The following is a 17,276-nucleotide window of genomic DNA, read 5'->3' on the forward strand; positions in this document are numbered from 1 at the left end:
GCCCCGTAGGTGAAAAAATAAAACCGTTATAAGCGTCACAATAGTCCCATTTTATTTATAATTAATTGCCAAAAAAAAGGATTTCATTTAAAAAAAATATATAACATTAGAGAATCTGCGTAAACCTGCATATGGTTGTGTTCGGACTGACCTATAGAATAATAGTATCATGTCGCTGTTACCATATAGTGCATTACGTAGACACAGGAACCCCCAAACGTTACCATATTGCATTCTTTTTTGCGATTTCACCAATTTATATCTTCATAAATAATATATCTGGGGTTCCATCATACATGTTATGGTAAAATGAATGACGCCATTACAAACTACAACTATTCCTGTAACAAATAAGCCCTTACATGGCCCTGTAGATAAAAAACTGAAAGTGCTAGAGCTCTTAGAAGGGGAGGAGGGAAAAACAGAAACACTAAGATCAAAATTTGCGCGGTCCACTGGGTCATTTTGGGCCTGGTCCTCAAAGGGTTAAGTTTCTTTGGATACAGCTAGGGCTGAACACGTATTTTGTTCACAAGATTTTTTATTTTTTTCATTCAAAAACAACTACGTCCTTGTGGTATGCGGCAACCGTATGAAGGGCAGAGCAAGCTGCAGGGGGCCGGGGTATGGAAAAAAGAGATACTTTGGGGTGGCACTGTGCCCAGAAAAACACACCTTTTTCACCCTTCTGACCTGCCCTTGTATCCTATGGTATTTATGTACCTCCTCTGACTCCCAGATCTCGCTGTTGTCTGATGTTTTTTATTTGGTGTGCAGTATATCCCAAACTCTATATTTTAACTGGAAAAGTTAGGGGTTGTCTTATATGCTTATATATCTTTCAAAATCTAATCAACATGTGATATAAAGCATGTTTGCAATTTACATTTTTTTTAAACATTTTTTTAGTTATCATGCGTCAAAACAAAGTAAAAGATACAGGAAGTCCCGGTCATCTGTGCTCACAGAGAATGCAATCATTTGATTGATAGATGCATTGCGCTGTGACACTCTGTACTGACTGGGACTTCCTGCGCTTGATCTCTTTCTTTCTTTCTTTCTTTCTTTCTTTTTAAATAAGTATAACTTTGTTTTAAAGCATAACTAAAATAATAAATGTGTATTACAAACAATTCAATTTCACATGACCATGTGATTTAAACTTTGAATGCTATAATGACGGTGACACTTTAATGCCAATGTAGAAATACCCTCCTTGGTTGAACTTAAAGGGGTTGTCCGGCGATAAAAAATTATTCACAGAATAACACACATTACAAAGTTATACAACTTTGTAATGTATGTTATGTCTGTGAATGGCCCCCTTCCCCGTGTCCCACCACCCCCACCCGTATACCCTAGGGTGTAGTGCGCTATACTCACCTGTCACGTGCCGACCACGGTCTCCGATCCTCAGCAGTGACGTCTTCTTCGGGCGGCCAGCGGATCTTCCCGAGTGCTGGCCGCCCTCTGCAGCGTCATCCGAAGCTCAGCCGCGATTGGCTGAGCATAACTGTGCTCAGCCAATCGCAGCTGAGCAGCTGATGACGTGGCCGCCCGAAGAAGACGTCACTGCTGAGGATCGGAGACCGTGGTCGGCACGTGACAGGTATGTATAGCGCACCACACTTCCGGGTACACGGGTGGGGGGTGGTGGGACACGGGGAAGGGGGCCATTCACAGACATAACATACATTACAAAGTTGTATAACTTTGTAATGTGTGTTATTCTGTGAATAATTTTTTATCGCCGGACAACCCCTTTAATAGACGTCTTTTTTTTCAACCTTACTATATTACACTTAAAGCGACTCTGTACCTACAATCTACCCTCCCAAAACCGCTTGTACGTTCGGATAGCTTCTTTTAATCCAAGATCTGTGCTGGCGTCCGTTCGGCAGGTTATTGTCCTATAAAACAACTTTTCAACTTGCAGCCCTGTGTCAAATTGGTGTGGCCTAGAGCTCCTAATGGTGAAGAGGGCGGGGAGGAGGAACGAAGAGGCGGTGCAAGCCTAAGGCATAGATACTTTAGGCCACAACAATTTGACACAGGGCTGCAAGTTCAAAAGTTGTTTTTTAGGACAATAACTGCATCACCTGCCAAACAGACTCCAGGATGGATCTTGGATTAAAATGCAGCTATCCAACGGTACAAGCGGTTTGGGGGGGGGGGGGGGCGACAGATTGTGGGTACAGTCTCCCTTTAAATGCAGTAATTTATGCTTGAAAGTTGTCAATCGTTACTGTTACGTGGGATGCCCAGGCCATTTTATCTGATGAAACAAAGCATAAGACCCTGCTTATGATGGGAAAAAGACTCAAGTGTATCTGTACTGCAGTCAAGTACATTTTACTTTTTTTTAGCGTTAGTTTGGAGTTGACCCAGCCTTGCAAATCAGCAAAGAAACAAAACAAAAAACATTATATAGAACGACTCTGCCCCTCAGTACAAGCTACATCTATTGCCGCCAATAGCGGGGAGTGTCCTGTTAGCCATGCAGTGATATGTCCTCATACAGTTGTCCTTACCCATTTTGTGTTGGAGTTGTGCCTCAATAAAATACAAAAAAGGATCTGGAATGGCAGGTCCCCCATCCTCCTTACCTCTTTGAAATGTTTCTGTTTTAATTCTGTCGGGAAGGGAATCCCATTACTGTATAATAGATTACAGGACTAAGGATGCCAGGGGTTCTTAGGCAATGGCAAAGAATAAGGGTGATGGGAATTTTTATTTTCCAGCCGGACTTGGCGCCAGTCCACGCTGCCGAGTACCAATACTTGGTTTAATAATCACAGTATCACTGTGCTTGATTGGCCAGCAAACTTGCTTTACCATAAGTTTGGCCAACATTTCTGTGTTAGTTTTTTTTTTTAACAGTTATACTTATAATAATCAAATGATTTTGGGTTTTCCTTGGCTGTAAGCCATAATTATCAACATCAACATTAACATAAAGAAGAACTAAAAAAAAATTGCTCTGTTTGTTATGACTCTATATAATATAGGGGTTATACTTTTTGAGTTGAATTACCAAGAAGAAAGACGACAAAACTTTTTGATATTCTGACGCATATTAAGATGCACTGATTTTATCAGTGAATTTATTTGAGCCATTTGTAAAGTCAGAGTTGGAAGTTTGGTTTATAACTCCACAGACCTGGCTTCGTCATAGCATGAACGGAAGAAATGTATCAGTTTTGTGTTGCAGGACAAAACTTGCAAAAAGGGATACATTGTTAAGTAGTTATGTTAATTTGTATGATTGAACCCATGTAACCTGTGTCTGTCACTTTTCCTCTTTGTAGGATGAGCTTACAGCATTAAATGTAAAGCAAGGATTTAATAACCAGCCAGCTGTATCAGGAGATGAACATGGAAGTGCTAAGAATGTCAACTTTAACCCAGCCAAGGTAACCCTCTTGTGTGACTGAACACTTATTTCTTTATTATGTGCTTTCTTTCTTATGTTGTCCATTTCTTTATTTTAGATTAGCTCCAATTTTAGTAACATCATGGCAGAGAAACTGCGTTGCAATACCCTACCAGACACTGGACGCAGGAAGCCTCAAGTTAACCAGAAAGACAACTTCTGGCTGGTCACTGCTCGCTCCCAGAGCTCAATTAATAATTGGTTTACAGATCTTTCAGGAACCAAGCCTCTTACACATCTGGCTAAAAAGGTAAGAATTGTAGCTTGTCCCGGTGAAAATTCTTCATATGTTTTTAATTTAAGACTTAAACTGTGTCATAGTTTTGTTAAAATATAACATTCTTCAAAAGTAAGTCATATGTATTTGAAAAAGAAAAAAAGTCAAAAGTAATAGTGCATATGTATTGATGACCCTGTTGATGATCCCCTACCCTTGGGTTCAGGAAAAGCTTCTCAGCTTTCACACTTTCTTCACTACTTACTCAATTTGCTGTATCCTTTGCGCCACTCCTTGTCTCTAATATATGCTGACTTGATGGCTTTTCCTGAACAGACTCCTCTGCCCCTCCTGCTGAAATGGGAATAAGACCTCCAGCTCACCCTAACCTCCACTCAACGGACAAACATCTTAAACCTTGTGTATAAAAATATTTATTTAAAAATGCACAATTCTTGTGCATTTTTAAATAAATATTTTTACTTTTTATCTGTTTCTTACTGTTGGAGTCTGTTGGGCAGCGCTAACCTATATAGACTAGTCGCACACAATTTTTGCACCTTATTTAGCTGCACTTATTCTGGTCCTAACCATCCCTTATGGCCTTCTGGACAATATTATGAGACGTGACTCTTCAAGTTATAGATCTCATGGTCGCACTAACCTCAGCTCTTTTTCTTCAATACAGTGAGTTCTCTATAAAATACAGGAGCCCGCTTTTACACTTCCTTTTAATGGCATCATAAGCCTGCATACCACTCAACTAGAAACGCTCTGATTCACACCCTGTCCTACTGTGGATCAGCAAGATTAAAGGGGAATTCCAGCAATCCCATAAAAAAATAAAATGCACAGAAAGCATATAGATGCACTCACCAATCCCCCACTGATTGTTTGAAACTTTCCCACTTGTCTCTACTGCTCCTAGCCCCAGATTCAAACATTTGCAAATGATCCCAGTTTTACATTGTGGCACCTGGCCTAGAAACATCTTCTAGTTTGCATTGCATCTTAGAACAAGCTGCCGGGCACACACCCCTGTATTGTAGTATCTGTCCACCACATGCTCAATCTGCTTCTGCTTTGCACAGTAAACACAGGGGGAGATTTCTCAAACTGGTGTAAAGGGAAACTGCGTTCAACCTTTATGTATCTTTATGTCCTATGGCCTATATTGTCTTTTTCCCTCTACTACTCAGGAGAGGCTGTTGTTTTCTTGCCCTTGACCAGGTGATCACTGTGTGATGTCAGTGGTGGGCAGGGTTACAGATGAGGTCTTACAGCTTGCCTGGCAACTGAAGAGACAGGGATCATTTAACCTCTTTCTCAGAAGGGAGGGGGAGGACAGAGTAGTTGAGACAGAGTGGACCAGGAAGTGAGAATTTTCAGCAGCTTCGGGTGAGAAGCAGGATGTGCTGAGGACAAACAGACCAATTTATGTATTACAAACAAGTTCAGATTATAGATTAAAACAGGGTTAATTGTGTCTTAACCGGAATTCCCCTTTAATGATCATTTAAGAATGGAAGACTTCACGTCCTATTTCCAGGATTCCAATTCCTGTTTTTTTCCAAACTTAGTATGGTAAGATAGAATTTCAACCCCTAGCTCAGTATGTTTACCTGTTCACATTCGATTCTACCATTTAGAATCAGAGATCCTGCACTCCATTGACTAACCCCCTGAGAAGCTCAGATGATAACTCACATCTTATGCCTAGTTCCCTTCTTTATGTTTGCTGCGTTTGCTTGTTTACGTTCTTCTCTGCTTCCTTCCTTACACCAGTGGCTTCTCCACCTATGTGTTGTACCTAAATTTTATTTTTATTTTTAAAAAATTTGGTGTGAACTGGTGCGGGGCCCGCTTCTCCTATTACCATGAGTCTTACTCTAATGTATATATTCTATTGTTTGTCTCATTGTCATATTTTGTGCATCAGCACTTTCTTGTTTCGAAGGTTGGCCCTCTCTTTTAGTCTTCTTCTTTTGAAAAATTGTTTAAATTAACAGTTTATGGGGAAAAAAAAAGGCTGCATATATGCTCAGTTTTATCTGTTTTTTTTTTGTTTTTTTGTTTTTTTTTTGCTCAGGTTCCAATTTTTGGAAAGAAAGAAGAGGTTTTTGGTTTTCTAGCACGTTATTCTGTTCCAGTTATGCGGGCAGCGTGGCTTATTAAGATGACTTGTGCTTACTATTCTGCCATTACAGAAACCAAAGTAAAGAAAAGACATGTCATGGATCCTTTCATAGGTAAAAGCTGTTTCCTCCTGTAATGCATGATATTATTAAAGCGTTGGAAATATGTTATTTTACTGATGTTTTCTGTTGCAGAGTGGACCCAAATTATCACTCGGTATTTATGGGAGCAGCTGCAAAAGATTGCTGAGTATTACCGGCAAGTAAGTGGCAGTACGGGATCCCCAACTGTACCTATGCCTCCAGAGGTAGAGCTGGCCCTTAAGCAGTGGGAATACAATGAGAAACTAGCAATGTTTATGTTCCAGGTAAGAATTTTGTGTGTGTGTACTTTAAATATAGTGCATCACTATGTTCCATTAAAGAGAGTATGAATTAAAGATCATTTTTAATTTTGTGTGTTATCTTAAAGGATGGGATGTTGGATCGACATGAGTTTTTAACTTGGGTCCTGGAATGTTTTGAGAAAATCCGTCCAGGGGAAGATGAACTATTGAAGCTGCTACTTCCTCTCCTCCTGCGTGTGAGTGTGAATATACAGAGAGAGTCCTGTTTTATACACCTGTTTTATTTCACTTATCACGGTCTTCTTTTGTGTCTACAGTATTCAGGTTCTTTGGTCCAGTCTGCCTACCTGTCACGGCGACTTGCCTATTTCTGCACAAGGCGCTTAGCACAGCTGTTGGAAAGTAGTGGTGGACATACAGGGCACCTCCTTTCAGCACAGACTGGCACAGCCCTGCCTCCTGCACCTGCACCCCCTCCACCTTCTGGACCTGTCCCTTCCTCCCCATTCAGTGATCTCTTACAGTGCTCCCAGCATCGGCCACTTGTGTTTGGGTTAAGCTGCATGCTGCAGGTACTGGCATCTGGCTTGTATTTCTCAGACAACATAAGAATCTGAAAGAATCATCTTTCTTCAGAATAAAATATGATACTGCAATTTATTTTTCACTTTTCTTTGTAGAGTATTGTTCTTTGTTGTCCCAGTGCTCTTGTATGGCATTACTCTTTGACTGACAACCGAATTAAGACTGGGTCACCTCTGGATCACCTTCCTATTGCTCCGTCCAGTCTGCCCATGCCTGGTGGCAATTCTGTATTCACACAGCAGGTAAGTGAGACCTTAATGTTAATAGCGTATGTTGTCTATTTGTTGGCATATGTGGTTTGTCAAACCATATATGCTAGTATTGTGGCATACAAAATCTGTAACTTAAAGCACAGCTCATTTTACGCAGAAAATTGCATCTTTACCACTTGCGTAGCTGCCACCATCATTTTGTGGTCTTCAAGGAAAGGTTGCTGAATGTACAGTATATCTATTCATTTGATGAAGCGGAAAACGTCCCTCATCAGAGAAGGCAACCCTTCTGAGATCTATTTCCAATACTGCTGTAAAAATTGAATCATTTTCTGTCATTGTAACTTCTTAGCTGTCTGCATCAGAGGATTCGGTATACTGTCTTAGACATGTCATGTAGTCCCCTAGTTGAGACTGCAGTTTTTGCCCACTGTCCACTGGCCATACACTTTCACCACGAACAGTTGCAAAAATTCTTGAACATTGAACATTTCTGAATGCTGAACTCTCAACAGGCTGATTTGGAAACACCCCTTTTAGCTTGTTTTGGTTTTATCTTTGTATCCTAAGCTTATGTTAGGATTTTGTGTATCTTAGGTTCGAAGGAAACTTCGGGAAATGGAGCAGCAGATAAAGGAGCGTGGACGAGCAGTAGAGGTCCGGTGGTCATTTGATAAGTGTCAGGAAGCTACAGCAGGTACTACTGTAGTACTGTGTGGTTTGTAGATCTTTTTACTTGGCTTTTTTTTTTTTCTCCCTGTGTGGGTTTTTTTTTTTTTTTTAAAGAAACTACTGTATCTTTTTAGGGTTTCCCATTGGACGTGTTCTTCATACTTTGGAGGTTCTTGATAGCCACAGCTTTGAGAAGTCTGACTTCAGTAACAATTTGGATTCTCTTTATAATCGCATCTTTGGATTGGGTCTTGGCAAGGATGGTCATGAGGTAAGCATATTTTGACATTTCTGACTGATCTGTACTTTTTAATGTATTAAAGGGAACCTGTGACATTGAAAAATGCAGTCTTAAATGATCGAAAAATGGATTAGATTGAAAAATCTGAAAGGATCCTGTTGTGGAGAAGGAAGCGCTGAACAGATATATAATTTTTTTAGTGAAAAGTTCTAGGATAATAGATGATATATTCATGGAAATCTCCACTCATTCTTGACTTAGCATCCTACTCATTGATTGGCAGCGCTCTTTATTTGCATATGTATATAACGAGAACTATAGCTTAAGGGCCCTATTCCACCGGATGATTATCGTTCAGATTATCGTTAAATCGTTCGAATCGAAATGATGATCGTTCGGTTGAAATGCAGTTAATGATTAACGACCGAACGAAAAATCGTTGATCGCTTTATAAGACCTGGACCTATTTTTATCGTTGCTCGTTCGCAAATCGTTCGCATTGAATAAGGCGTCGTTCGGTCGTTTGCGATAGATACGAACGCAATAGCGAATAAATAGCGAAGAAAAACTATCGCAATTACGATCATAAGTAACGATTATCGTTCCATGGAAATGAGTAAACGTTTTCAGGTCTTTCGCAATAGCGGTCGTTTGAGATTGTCAATCGTTAACGATTATGCAAACGATAATCATCCGGTGGAATAGGGCCCTTAGTGTAGGACCACCCACTTGACTACTTAGGGCCCTATTAGACAAATTGACTTTTAACAATAAACGATCACAAGTGAGATCTACCTGACATTGTTCACCATATTATACATTATACATAACAATAGTTGTTAGTTATGATCGTTACTCTTATTGTTTAATCCATCTGATCCCAGCAAATGAACAGTGTGGAATTACACTGAAAGATTAGAGAATGATTAACAAGGATTTCAAGTTCAGCTCAAAAGATGCGATCAACGACACATGCAAGTTTTTTTCAATCGTTGCCTGCGTTCACACGAAATGATTATTTTAAATTCGAACGGTATAAAGATTTGCAGGTTATCCAACAAAACTATTTATGAATTTTCTGTGTAACTCCCTGCAGATTGGATGGTGTGTTTCACCTTACTGGTCCCTGTTATCTCTTTGACTGGCAGCATGTTTGTGGTAGTTAGTGTTTTATGATGATTCTTGTTTTTTTAGATCTCGCCAGATGATGATGCTGTAGTTGCTCTTCTTTGTGAGTGGGCTGTCAGTTGCAAGCGTTATGGACATCATCGTGCCTTAGTTGTAGCTAAACTGCTAGAGAAGAGGCAGATGGAGATTGAAGCTGAGGTATCTAACATATATCCTTTTACTAATCCTGTTTTTTTTTTCTTTTGATTAAAGGCAGCTCTGTGTTTTTGTTTTTTGATTTTTATTTTTTTATTTTTTTAGAGGTGTGGTGACTCTGAAACAGTCGATGAAAAGGGATCTGTGTCTTCAGGGTCATTGTCTGCACTTAGTTCACCCCCTGTATTCCAAGATGTCCTTCTCCAGTTTCTGGATACACAAGCCCCAGTGTTAAGTGAGTATACGCTTCACAGATGTTTCTGTGTTTTTTGATTCCTCGGTTTTTTGTGACATTGCTCAAACAGTGTCTGATATTTAGTGTTTCTTTAGCCATCATCAACCAGCTTTGATCTTATGTTTACACCTGATAGAAATTTTTATATGTGATTTGCGAACAATACCTTTTGGATCTGGTTAAAGCCATAACACAGGACAGGTAATGTTATGCAGAAAATGGCATTTCCGTACTTGTCTGTTCTAGTAAATACACTGTATGGACCAAAAAATTTGAACACTTACACATTATACCAATGGGAGCTTTTATGATTTACCACATACCACCAAAAGAATAGACGTTATTATGGAGGCCTCTCTCTTGGAAGAAGACTTTCTTTATACTTATATTGTGTAGATACCAGCCAGACCTCTGCTTTTAGAGCAAAGTGGTGGTCACTAACCTAGACAATTTGCTGTCAACAATGGAAGGAAAAGAGCAACCATAAAGGACCTATTACATGGGCCAATCAGGAGGAGCAAGGGAGTGCTCACCCATCAGATCAGCGCTCGGTTGCTCCCTGCTTGCTGTCGGTGCGAGCGGGCAAGAGCGGGGGAGCTGTGGGAGGGGCTTCTAGGACTATCTTTAGATCATCTGGGGAGCCCATAAGAGAGAGAGGCGGTCTGCTGCTGCTGCTCCTATTACACAAAGCAACGGCCAGCAGACAGTCGTTATAAAAAAAAAAAAAATTCAACATATTGAAAGACGAGGATCGGCAGACATGGGGCATGTCGGCTGATCGTTGCCTTTTAACAGTAACTATTACACCAAGCAGTTATCGGCCTTAATGGCTGATAATCGCTTGGGGTAATAGGACATTAAGGAGTAGGGAAGTTTGCTAAATATGTGTATTTGCAAAAAAGTTTAACTTGACTAGCCCTACAAATAGAATTATGTGTAAGAGTTCAAACGTAACGGGTCCACAGTGGATTTCATGCTGCGAGTTCACAGCGAAATCCACTGCAGATCCTTTTACTGTCACTCTCAATATGATTACATACTCACAGCGGAATTGTCATCCCGCTGTGAGCATGTAAAAGGCCCGGTGCATACATAACTGAGTCCGTGCTCAGACTTGCTTTGGGGGCTCCTGAAGTAATCGTATTGAAAGTGACGTATTGAAATTGCCCAGGGATAGGTCGTTTGAAAATAATAAAGGGCACTTATCTCCCTGGAATCTACAGCACCACCGGGATCTTACAGATCCTTCGGCTGTTCTGCCATTTCTGGGTCCTAGGGCCATGACACTGCAGGCCCACCCAGCCAATCGGCTTCCGCCAGCATCAGCCGAACAGTAGGAGGGATTGGTAAGATACTAGTGGCGCTGGGGAAGCCAGGGTGGTATGACCTGCCTTCTGGCATATGCTGTCAGCAGTTTGGAACGTAAATTGAAGCTGACAGATCCACCTTAAAGTTGGTGGACACACGTTAAAGTCTGGTGTTTTAGTAGGGTGGCATGAACTTAATATTACTGTAATAAATATTAGATTGAACTCCTTTCACCATTTTTCTCTACCTTACTCTGTGTTTGTTTTCTTTCATAGCGGACCCTACAAATGAGGGAGAACGAGTAGAATTCTTTAATCTGGTGTTGCTATTTTGCGAGCTTATTCGGCATGATGTATTTTCTCACAATATGTATATGTGCACACTGATCTCAAGAGGAGACCTGGGACTGGACCCTCACGCACCACGACCTCGTTCCCCATATGAGGATCCAACAGATGATACAGATCGCAAAGAGGGAGAGGCAAACAATAGCATAAAACTAGAGGTATGTACAATAGATAACTGTTGGAAGATAGTAGTCTAATTATTTAGATTTCATTTACTAAAGAAAGCATACAATTACTAACCTACAGCCCCTAGAGGCAATGTGTTGCCAGAAATTTAGTTTTTATGTTGAACATTTTCAGGGTGAAGATTTCATTTTAACTGAAATTTTAAAAAATTACTCATGAGCTGATTGTTTAGAGATCATTTCCCAGCAGTCATCTCGTGATCACGTGCAAGATTACGATGTAATGTAACCTCACTGTAATAAAGCTGGAGGTGGCAAAGGATGTCCAGCATAGACTATAGCTGATGGTGACAGCGTCCCTTCTTGAACAGTAACTTTGTCACAGAGAATGCCCAGAACACACACTCTTAGGGCCCTACATTGATATCAAGAGAAGGCCTGGGACCCTCGCGCACCATGACTTTGAGTCGGCGATGCACTGCCGATGGCTAACAATGCCCTTGCTGCACAATTTTATGGGCTCAGTAAGCGATCACCAAGCAGATCGAGTCATCGGGACGTGTAATACGGCCCTTTAAAGGCAGGTCTGTGGAGTCAGTACGCCGCAGCTCCGACTCCAACTCCGACTCCTGAATTTTATCAGGACCGACTTCCGACTCCTGCTCCTTAATAAATGGCCAGTCATATACACACACAGCCTGCTGCAGCCATAGCGTGCGTAGCGCGCACGCGCACACACACACACACACACACACACACACACACACCTGCAGCCATAGCGCACACACACACACACACACACGCACACACAGCCTGCTGTAGCTATAGTACATACACAAAGACCCGCAGCCTGCTGCAGCCATAGTACATTCACACACAGCTGCAGCCATAGCACACACACACACAGCTTCAGCCATAGGGCGCACACACACACACACACACACAGCTGCAGCCATAGAACACTGAAGAAAAACACCTCATTGAGGACTGAGGTTACTGCTACACTACTTATGTCTTCTCCTCCTCCTCTATATTACACAGGATATCTTCATATTACACTGCTGCTCATATACAGTCATCCAGCATCCAGGAAGAGAACAGCACAGATCTCCCCCCCACACAATGGACTCTTCCAGCTCAGAAACAAATAGTGACTGACAACTTTTCCCTGACCACCCTTATCTAATTGCTCATAATATATATTGATGTGCAAAACTTATAAAATTCATATCAAAACTGAATTAAAAAAATTTTTTTAACCCCTAGGCGACCATGGACGTACCCGTACGTCCAGGGCCGCCTCCATGTGTTCAGAGCGGGGCCTGCGCGGCGGCCACGCTCTTAACCGCCGCGGTCCTGGGTGCCGCTTGTAGCCCGGGACCGCGGCTATTAGCGGGCGCGGTCCGATCGCCGTGCCCGCTAAGAAAATAATCGGATGCAGCTGTCAAAGTTGACAGCTGCATCCGATTACTTGATGCAGCCATTCCCTGGTGTCTAGTGGGGTGGATCGCTCCTCTGGGTCGTTGTCCCGGAGGAGCGATCCACAGATCTTACCCCGTCCGGGGTCTGCGCCGTAATGGCGCTGATCCCGGCTCGGCACTCGATTGCTTCCGGCTGCAGCAGCCGGAAGCAATCAATGTGCCTATCTCATCAATCTATGCTGCATATCTATGCAGCATAGATCTGTATGAGAGATCAGAGTACTTATACTAGAATTCCCTCAGGGGGCTTCTAGTATAAGTGTAAAAGAAAAAAAAAAAAGTGCTGTTATTAATAAAAAGCCCCCTCCCCTAATAAAAGTTTGAATCACCCCCCTTTTCCCATGTTATAAATAAAAATAAATAATTATGTTTGGTATCGCTGCGTGCGTAATCGCCCAAACTATTAATTTATCACATTCCTGATCTCGCATGGTAAACGGCGTAAGCGCAAAAAAAAAACAAAGTGCAAAATTGTGCATTTTTGGTCGCATCAAATCCACACATCATAGCGCAAAAAATGACACCTGACACAGCCTCATAGCCTGAAGGATAAAAGCGCTATAAGCCTGGAAATGGAGCGATTTTAAGGAACATATATTTGTTAACAATGGTTTGAATTTTTTTACAGGCCATCAGATACAATGAAAGTTATACATGTTACATATTGTTTTAATCGTAACCACTTGAGGAACATATATCACAAGTCAGTTTTACCCCAGGGCGAATGGCGTAAAAACGAAAAAAAAACAAAAAAGAAATGCGTTTTTTTTTTTTTTTTTTTCTTTCATTACGCTGAATTTTTTTTTTCTGGCTTCGCAGTGTACTTTATGAAAAAACTCAGCCTGTCATTGCAAATTACCATTAGTGGCGCAAAAAATAAGAGCTCATGTGGGTTTCTAGGTGAAAAAATGCAAGTGCTATGGCCTTTTGAGCACAAGGAAGGAAAAACAAAAACGCAAAAATTGAAATTGGCCCGGTCCTCTAAGGGTTAAAGCTGGTACATTTTTTCCCGACTCCGACTCCACAGCCCTGCTTAAAAGAGTACTTTAAATAAAAACAAAATTCAAATTAACTGATGTGAAAAAGTTATACAGATGAGTACAATTTCAGGCCTCTCAAAACTAATCAGCTGCTGGATGCCCTGCAGGAAGTGGTGTATAATTAGAGAGTGCTCTTTGCTGCCACCTCTGTCCATGACAGGAACTGTCCAGAGCAGGAGCGGTTTTCTATGGGGTCTGCTGCTGCTATTTGCTAGACAGTTCATGTCATGGAACGAAGTGATACTATTTATGCTTCTCCACACCATCCACAAGCTTAGATACTTCACATTTGATATGTCAAACCTGACTGATGGATTACCCCATTAACCAATCAGTGACTTTGGCATTGTCCCGCCCCAGTCACTGACTTGCTGAGAGGGCAGTCCATCAATCGGGTGGTGATGTATCAGCCAAAGGAGATCCCAGAGCGAGGTGGGAGTCCCGGAGCAGTGAGACAATGCTGCAAAAGCACGCATAGAGGTTATCAGTGATTGTTTTATTATGTTTTCCCTCTGGCCCTGCTGGCTGACTCTTTTTTTTTTTTTTTTTTTTTTTTTATTGCCGGCAGTTTATATCGCATTCAAAGTAGCTGTCAGTTTATGTCAAAATTTGTGGTTTCCCTTAGTTGTGTGTAGTGTTTATTCTGAAAGTATACTACTGTGCAGGTAGCAGCATGGGTTACTAACCCAAAAGATGTGGACGTTTTCCTATGAGCATTTTAACCGTCAGTTAACATCACGTTCTGTACAGCACATTTTAGGCTAATGCATTTTTTTATTCATTATATGTCAGGAACTATATATAATTATCCTGAGCTAGGCCTCAGTGGGAGTGGGTTTGCCTTTCTCAGAGGGTTGCCTTTGTTGGATTTCAATTCATGGTGTCTGTGAAGCTTATGCAGTGTATCTATTTAGGACACAACACTTTCAGAAACCATGGATATTGACCACAGTTCAGGAGCTTTATTTGATGATATGGAGAAAAGTGATTTTCAGGTAAGTTTATTATGCTGTATATATTTTCAACCACCTATGTACTCTTCATGGATCTTCACCGCTGGGATTCCAGTTAACCAATAACCCTCTCATATAAATGAAACTCTATATTTGGTCGAATTAAATCTTGTTTAAGTGGAATAAGACAAATGAGTCAATTGGTATTTGTGTCAGTGCATCTAAGCTCTAGGTTGCTTTCTGCTTAGTACTAGTAGAGTGTGTAAAAAAATGTCAGTGTGTCATTGTACGGTTATTAAAATACAGTTGTGAATTAGAGTACATAGACATTTGGCCGGAGACATGATGCTAAAGTAGTTGTCTCAACTACTTGACAGATGCCAAACATTGTTCTTCCGAGAGATTCTTTTTGGGCGGCACGTCTGTGTCGAGGGTGGTGCTCGTAGTTGGAAAAAATTCCTATAGCATCATGAAAGTTCAAATCTCGGCACTCACCATTTTCATGCTTCCAGAAATCTTTTATTCTAGAAAATTCATCAGATTTTTTTTACAGCGGTAAAAAACAGGACGTTTCGGCGTCAAGCCTTCCTCAACTGTGGGATGAGACCTAATTTTTTTTTTTTTTTTTTTAACTTTTATTAGGAGTTACACAATAAAAATTCACACAAACAGGAGTCCATGCAGTAAAAAAAGCATAAAACAGACACACAGGAAATATAAAAAGCCACAGAATCCCGTTCATATTCATAAGTGCAGATAATCATAGGAACTCATAATAAATTCACAACAAACAATGGAGCTCAACATATCAGTAATGTAAGGAGTGAGGTGTTTCTCCACACATATAGGATATAGTTTAAGTATTCATACAATTCGGGTTCTGAAACAAGTGTTGGGGGGGAATGGCACCAAGAATCCCAGACTCCTCCAAATTTGGTGGGGCAACCCCTATGTACCTCTAAGCGTTCATATGAGACTACAGTCTTTACCATAGTTATCCACAGAGGGATTTGTGTTGGCCTTTTTAGTTTCATTAGTTTATACCAAAAATTTCTTCAATAAAAACAGTTTAAGAATATTGGACAGAAAGGTATAATCTTACTATTGCATAGGTTTCAGTTTACAAGTCTATATGTAAAGACATGGTACATCTGAGATTTAGAATAGTTCTTTCATAGAATAAGTGGTTAATAGATCTTGTTACAAGTCTCCAGATTAACAAATTAGTTACAATAAGAACATAAAACAGAAAAACAATGGCTATATAGCAAACAGTGGTATGCAGTGGGAAATAATTGTTAAACATTAATTAACAAAGTCTCATCTGGTGCAACAGTATTAGGATATTGTTAAGATGGTATATGTCGTGCATAGGAGAGGAAATAGATAGTAAATTCTAAATCTACTTATGGAGGAGGGTTTATGCAATGAGTGGAATTCATCCATGGGGACCATTCCTCTGCAAATTTAGAGTATCGTATAGAACCTAAGGCAATGATACGTTCATAAATAATGGTGTTAGGCCTTTTATCTATCCAACGCATTGCAATAGCTTTGCGCGCAAGGAATAAAGTTTCTTGCAAAAAAATGACATGGTGGGTCCACACCTCCTTACACAACGCACCAAAAATTCATATGGAGGGATCAAGTGGGACTTGTATAGGACACATAGTAGTAAGAGTATTCACCACCTCTCTTCAGAAGACCTTTAGACAGGGGCAAGACCAAATCATAGGCCAAAAATCGTCCGGTTCCATTGGCATTTGAAACATGTGGGTGCTGGTTTCCTGCCCATATGAGGAGGCCTAATTTAAGACCAGCATGTACTTCGATCTTAAAGGGGTTGTCCAGTGCTACAAGAACATGGCCACTTTTCCCCCTTTCTTGGCTCCATTTAGTATTTGCTAAATTTCCCCCAATGCGTACAAATAGAGGATTTTTAAGATCTTTATTTTCCTATCCCAGGAGTGGGAAGATCATGCGAAGAGTAAAATGAATACTAGTTTCTCAGGTCATGAATTAAATGGGACTTTCAAGTCAAAACATGTTGCGAGCCTGCTGGAGAATACACACACACACACACACACACACACACACACACACACACCTAACTGTATCATCTTGCCCCTTGCTGCCACTTTCCCATTGCACAGTGCTTACTGTGTTTAGGGTCAGTGCATGCATTGCCCACTCAACTAAGTGGCTGTCTTAAATTTCCTAAGAATCACCTGGACATGCCAGAAAGCTATTGGAAGTGTGTTTTGTGTACACATCAGGCCAAAATAGAGATGGTGGGTCAGTTTAAAAAGCGTTTTTGGGGAAAGGAAAATGATGTGATGCCAGATTCTAAAACCAAAGATTCACATACTTTTACCACTCACAGATATGTGACAATAGATAATTTTCCTAAATCTAAATGGTTTACAGACTTTTAAACAGCACCGTATTTAGAAAAAGACAACTTCTGCTGAATAATCTGTGTTGAGGTAGCTTGGCTATCCCTGCTGTTGGTGTCGGGCAGAAATAAATGTCATTTTTTGGCTGAGCAGAGTATTCATGATTTAGGGAAGAGATGGCTATATAGGTATGAGTATGACTTTTTGTGTTTCTTTATTTAAAAAA

General features: G+C 40.8%; 1 protein-coding gene across 3 annotated transcripts in view; it reads left to right on the forward strand.

Annotated features, from left to right (window-relative positions):
• The window catches only part of MED12 (mediator complex subunit 12), a 70,990-nt gene that overhangs the window by 6,073 nt on the left and 47,641 nt on the right, over positions 1-17,276 (forward strand). For all 3 annotated transcript variants that reach the window (XM_069985669.1, XM_069985670.1, XM_069985671.1), the window contains exons 2-14: positions 3,309-3,413; positions 3,492-3,683; positions 5,740-5,899; positions 5,981-6,153; positions 6,258-6,368; positions 6,450-6,704; positions 6,813-6,959; positions 7,527-7,626; positions 7,736-7,872; positions 9,037-9,168; positions 9,271-9,400; positions 10,984-11,213; positions 14,616-14,696. In XM_069985669.1, the coding sequence (XP_069841770.1) occupies positions 3,309-3,413; positions 3,492-3,683; positions 5,740-5,899; positions 5,981-6,153; positions 6,258-6,368; positions 6,450-6,704; positions 6,813-6,959; positions 7,527-7,626; positions 7,736-7,872; positions 9,037-9,168; positions 9,271-9,400; positions 10,984-11,213; positions 14,616-14,696 (1,953 nt within the window). The remainder of the gene's footprint in view (positions 1-3,308; positions 3,414-3,491; positions 3,684-5,739; positions 5,900-5,980; positions 6,154-6,257; positions 6,369-6,449; positions 6,705-6,812; positions 6,960-7,526; positions 7,627-7,735; positions 7,873-9,036; positions 9,169-9,270; positions 9,401-10,983; positions 11,214-14,615; positions 14,697-17,276) is intronic.

Source organism: Dendropsophus ebraccatus, chromosome 10 (assembly GCF_027789765.1).
Source record: "Dendropsophus ebraccatus isolate aDenEbr1 chromosome 10, aDenEbr1.pat, whole genome shotgun sequence".
NCBI classification, from domain to species: domain Eukaryota; kingdom Metazoa; phylum Chordata; class Amphibia; order Anura; family Hylidae; genus Dendropsophus; species Dendropsophus ebraccatus.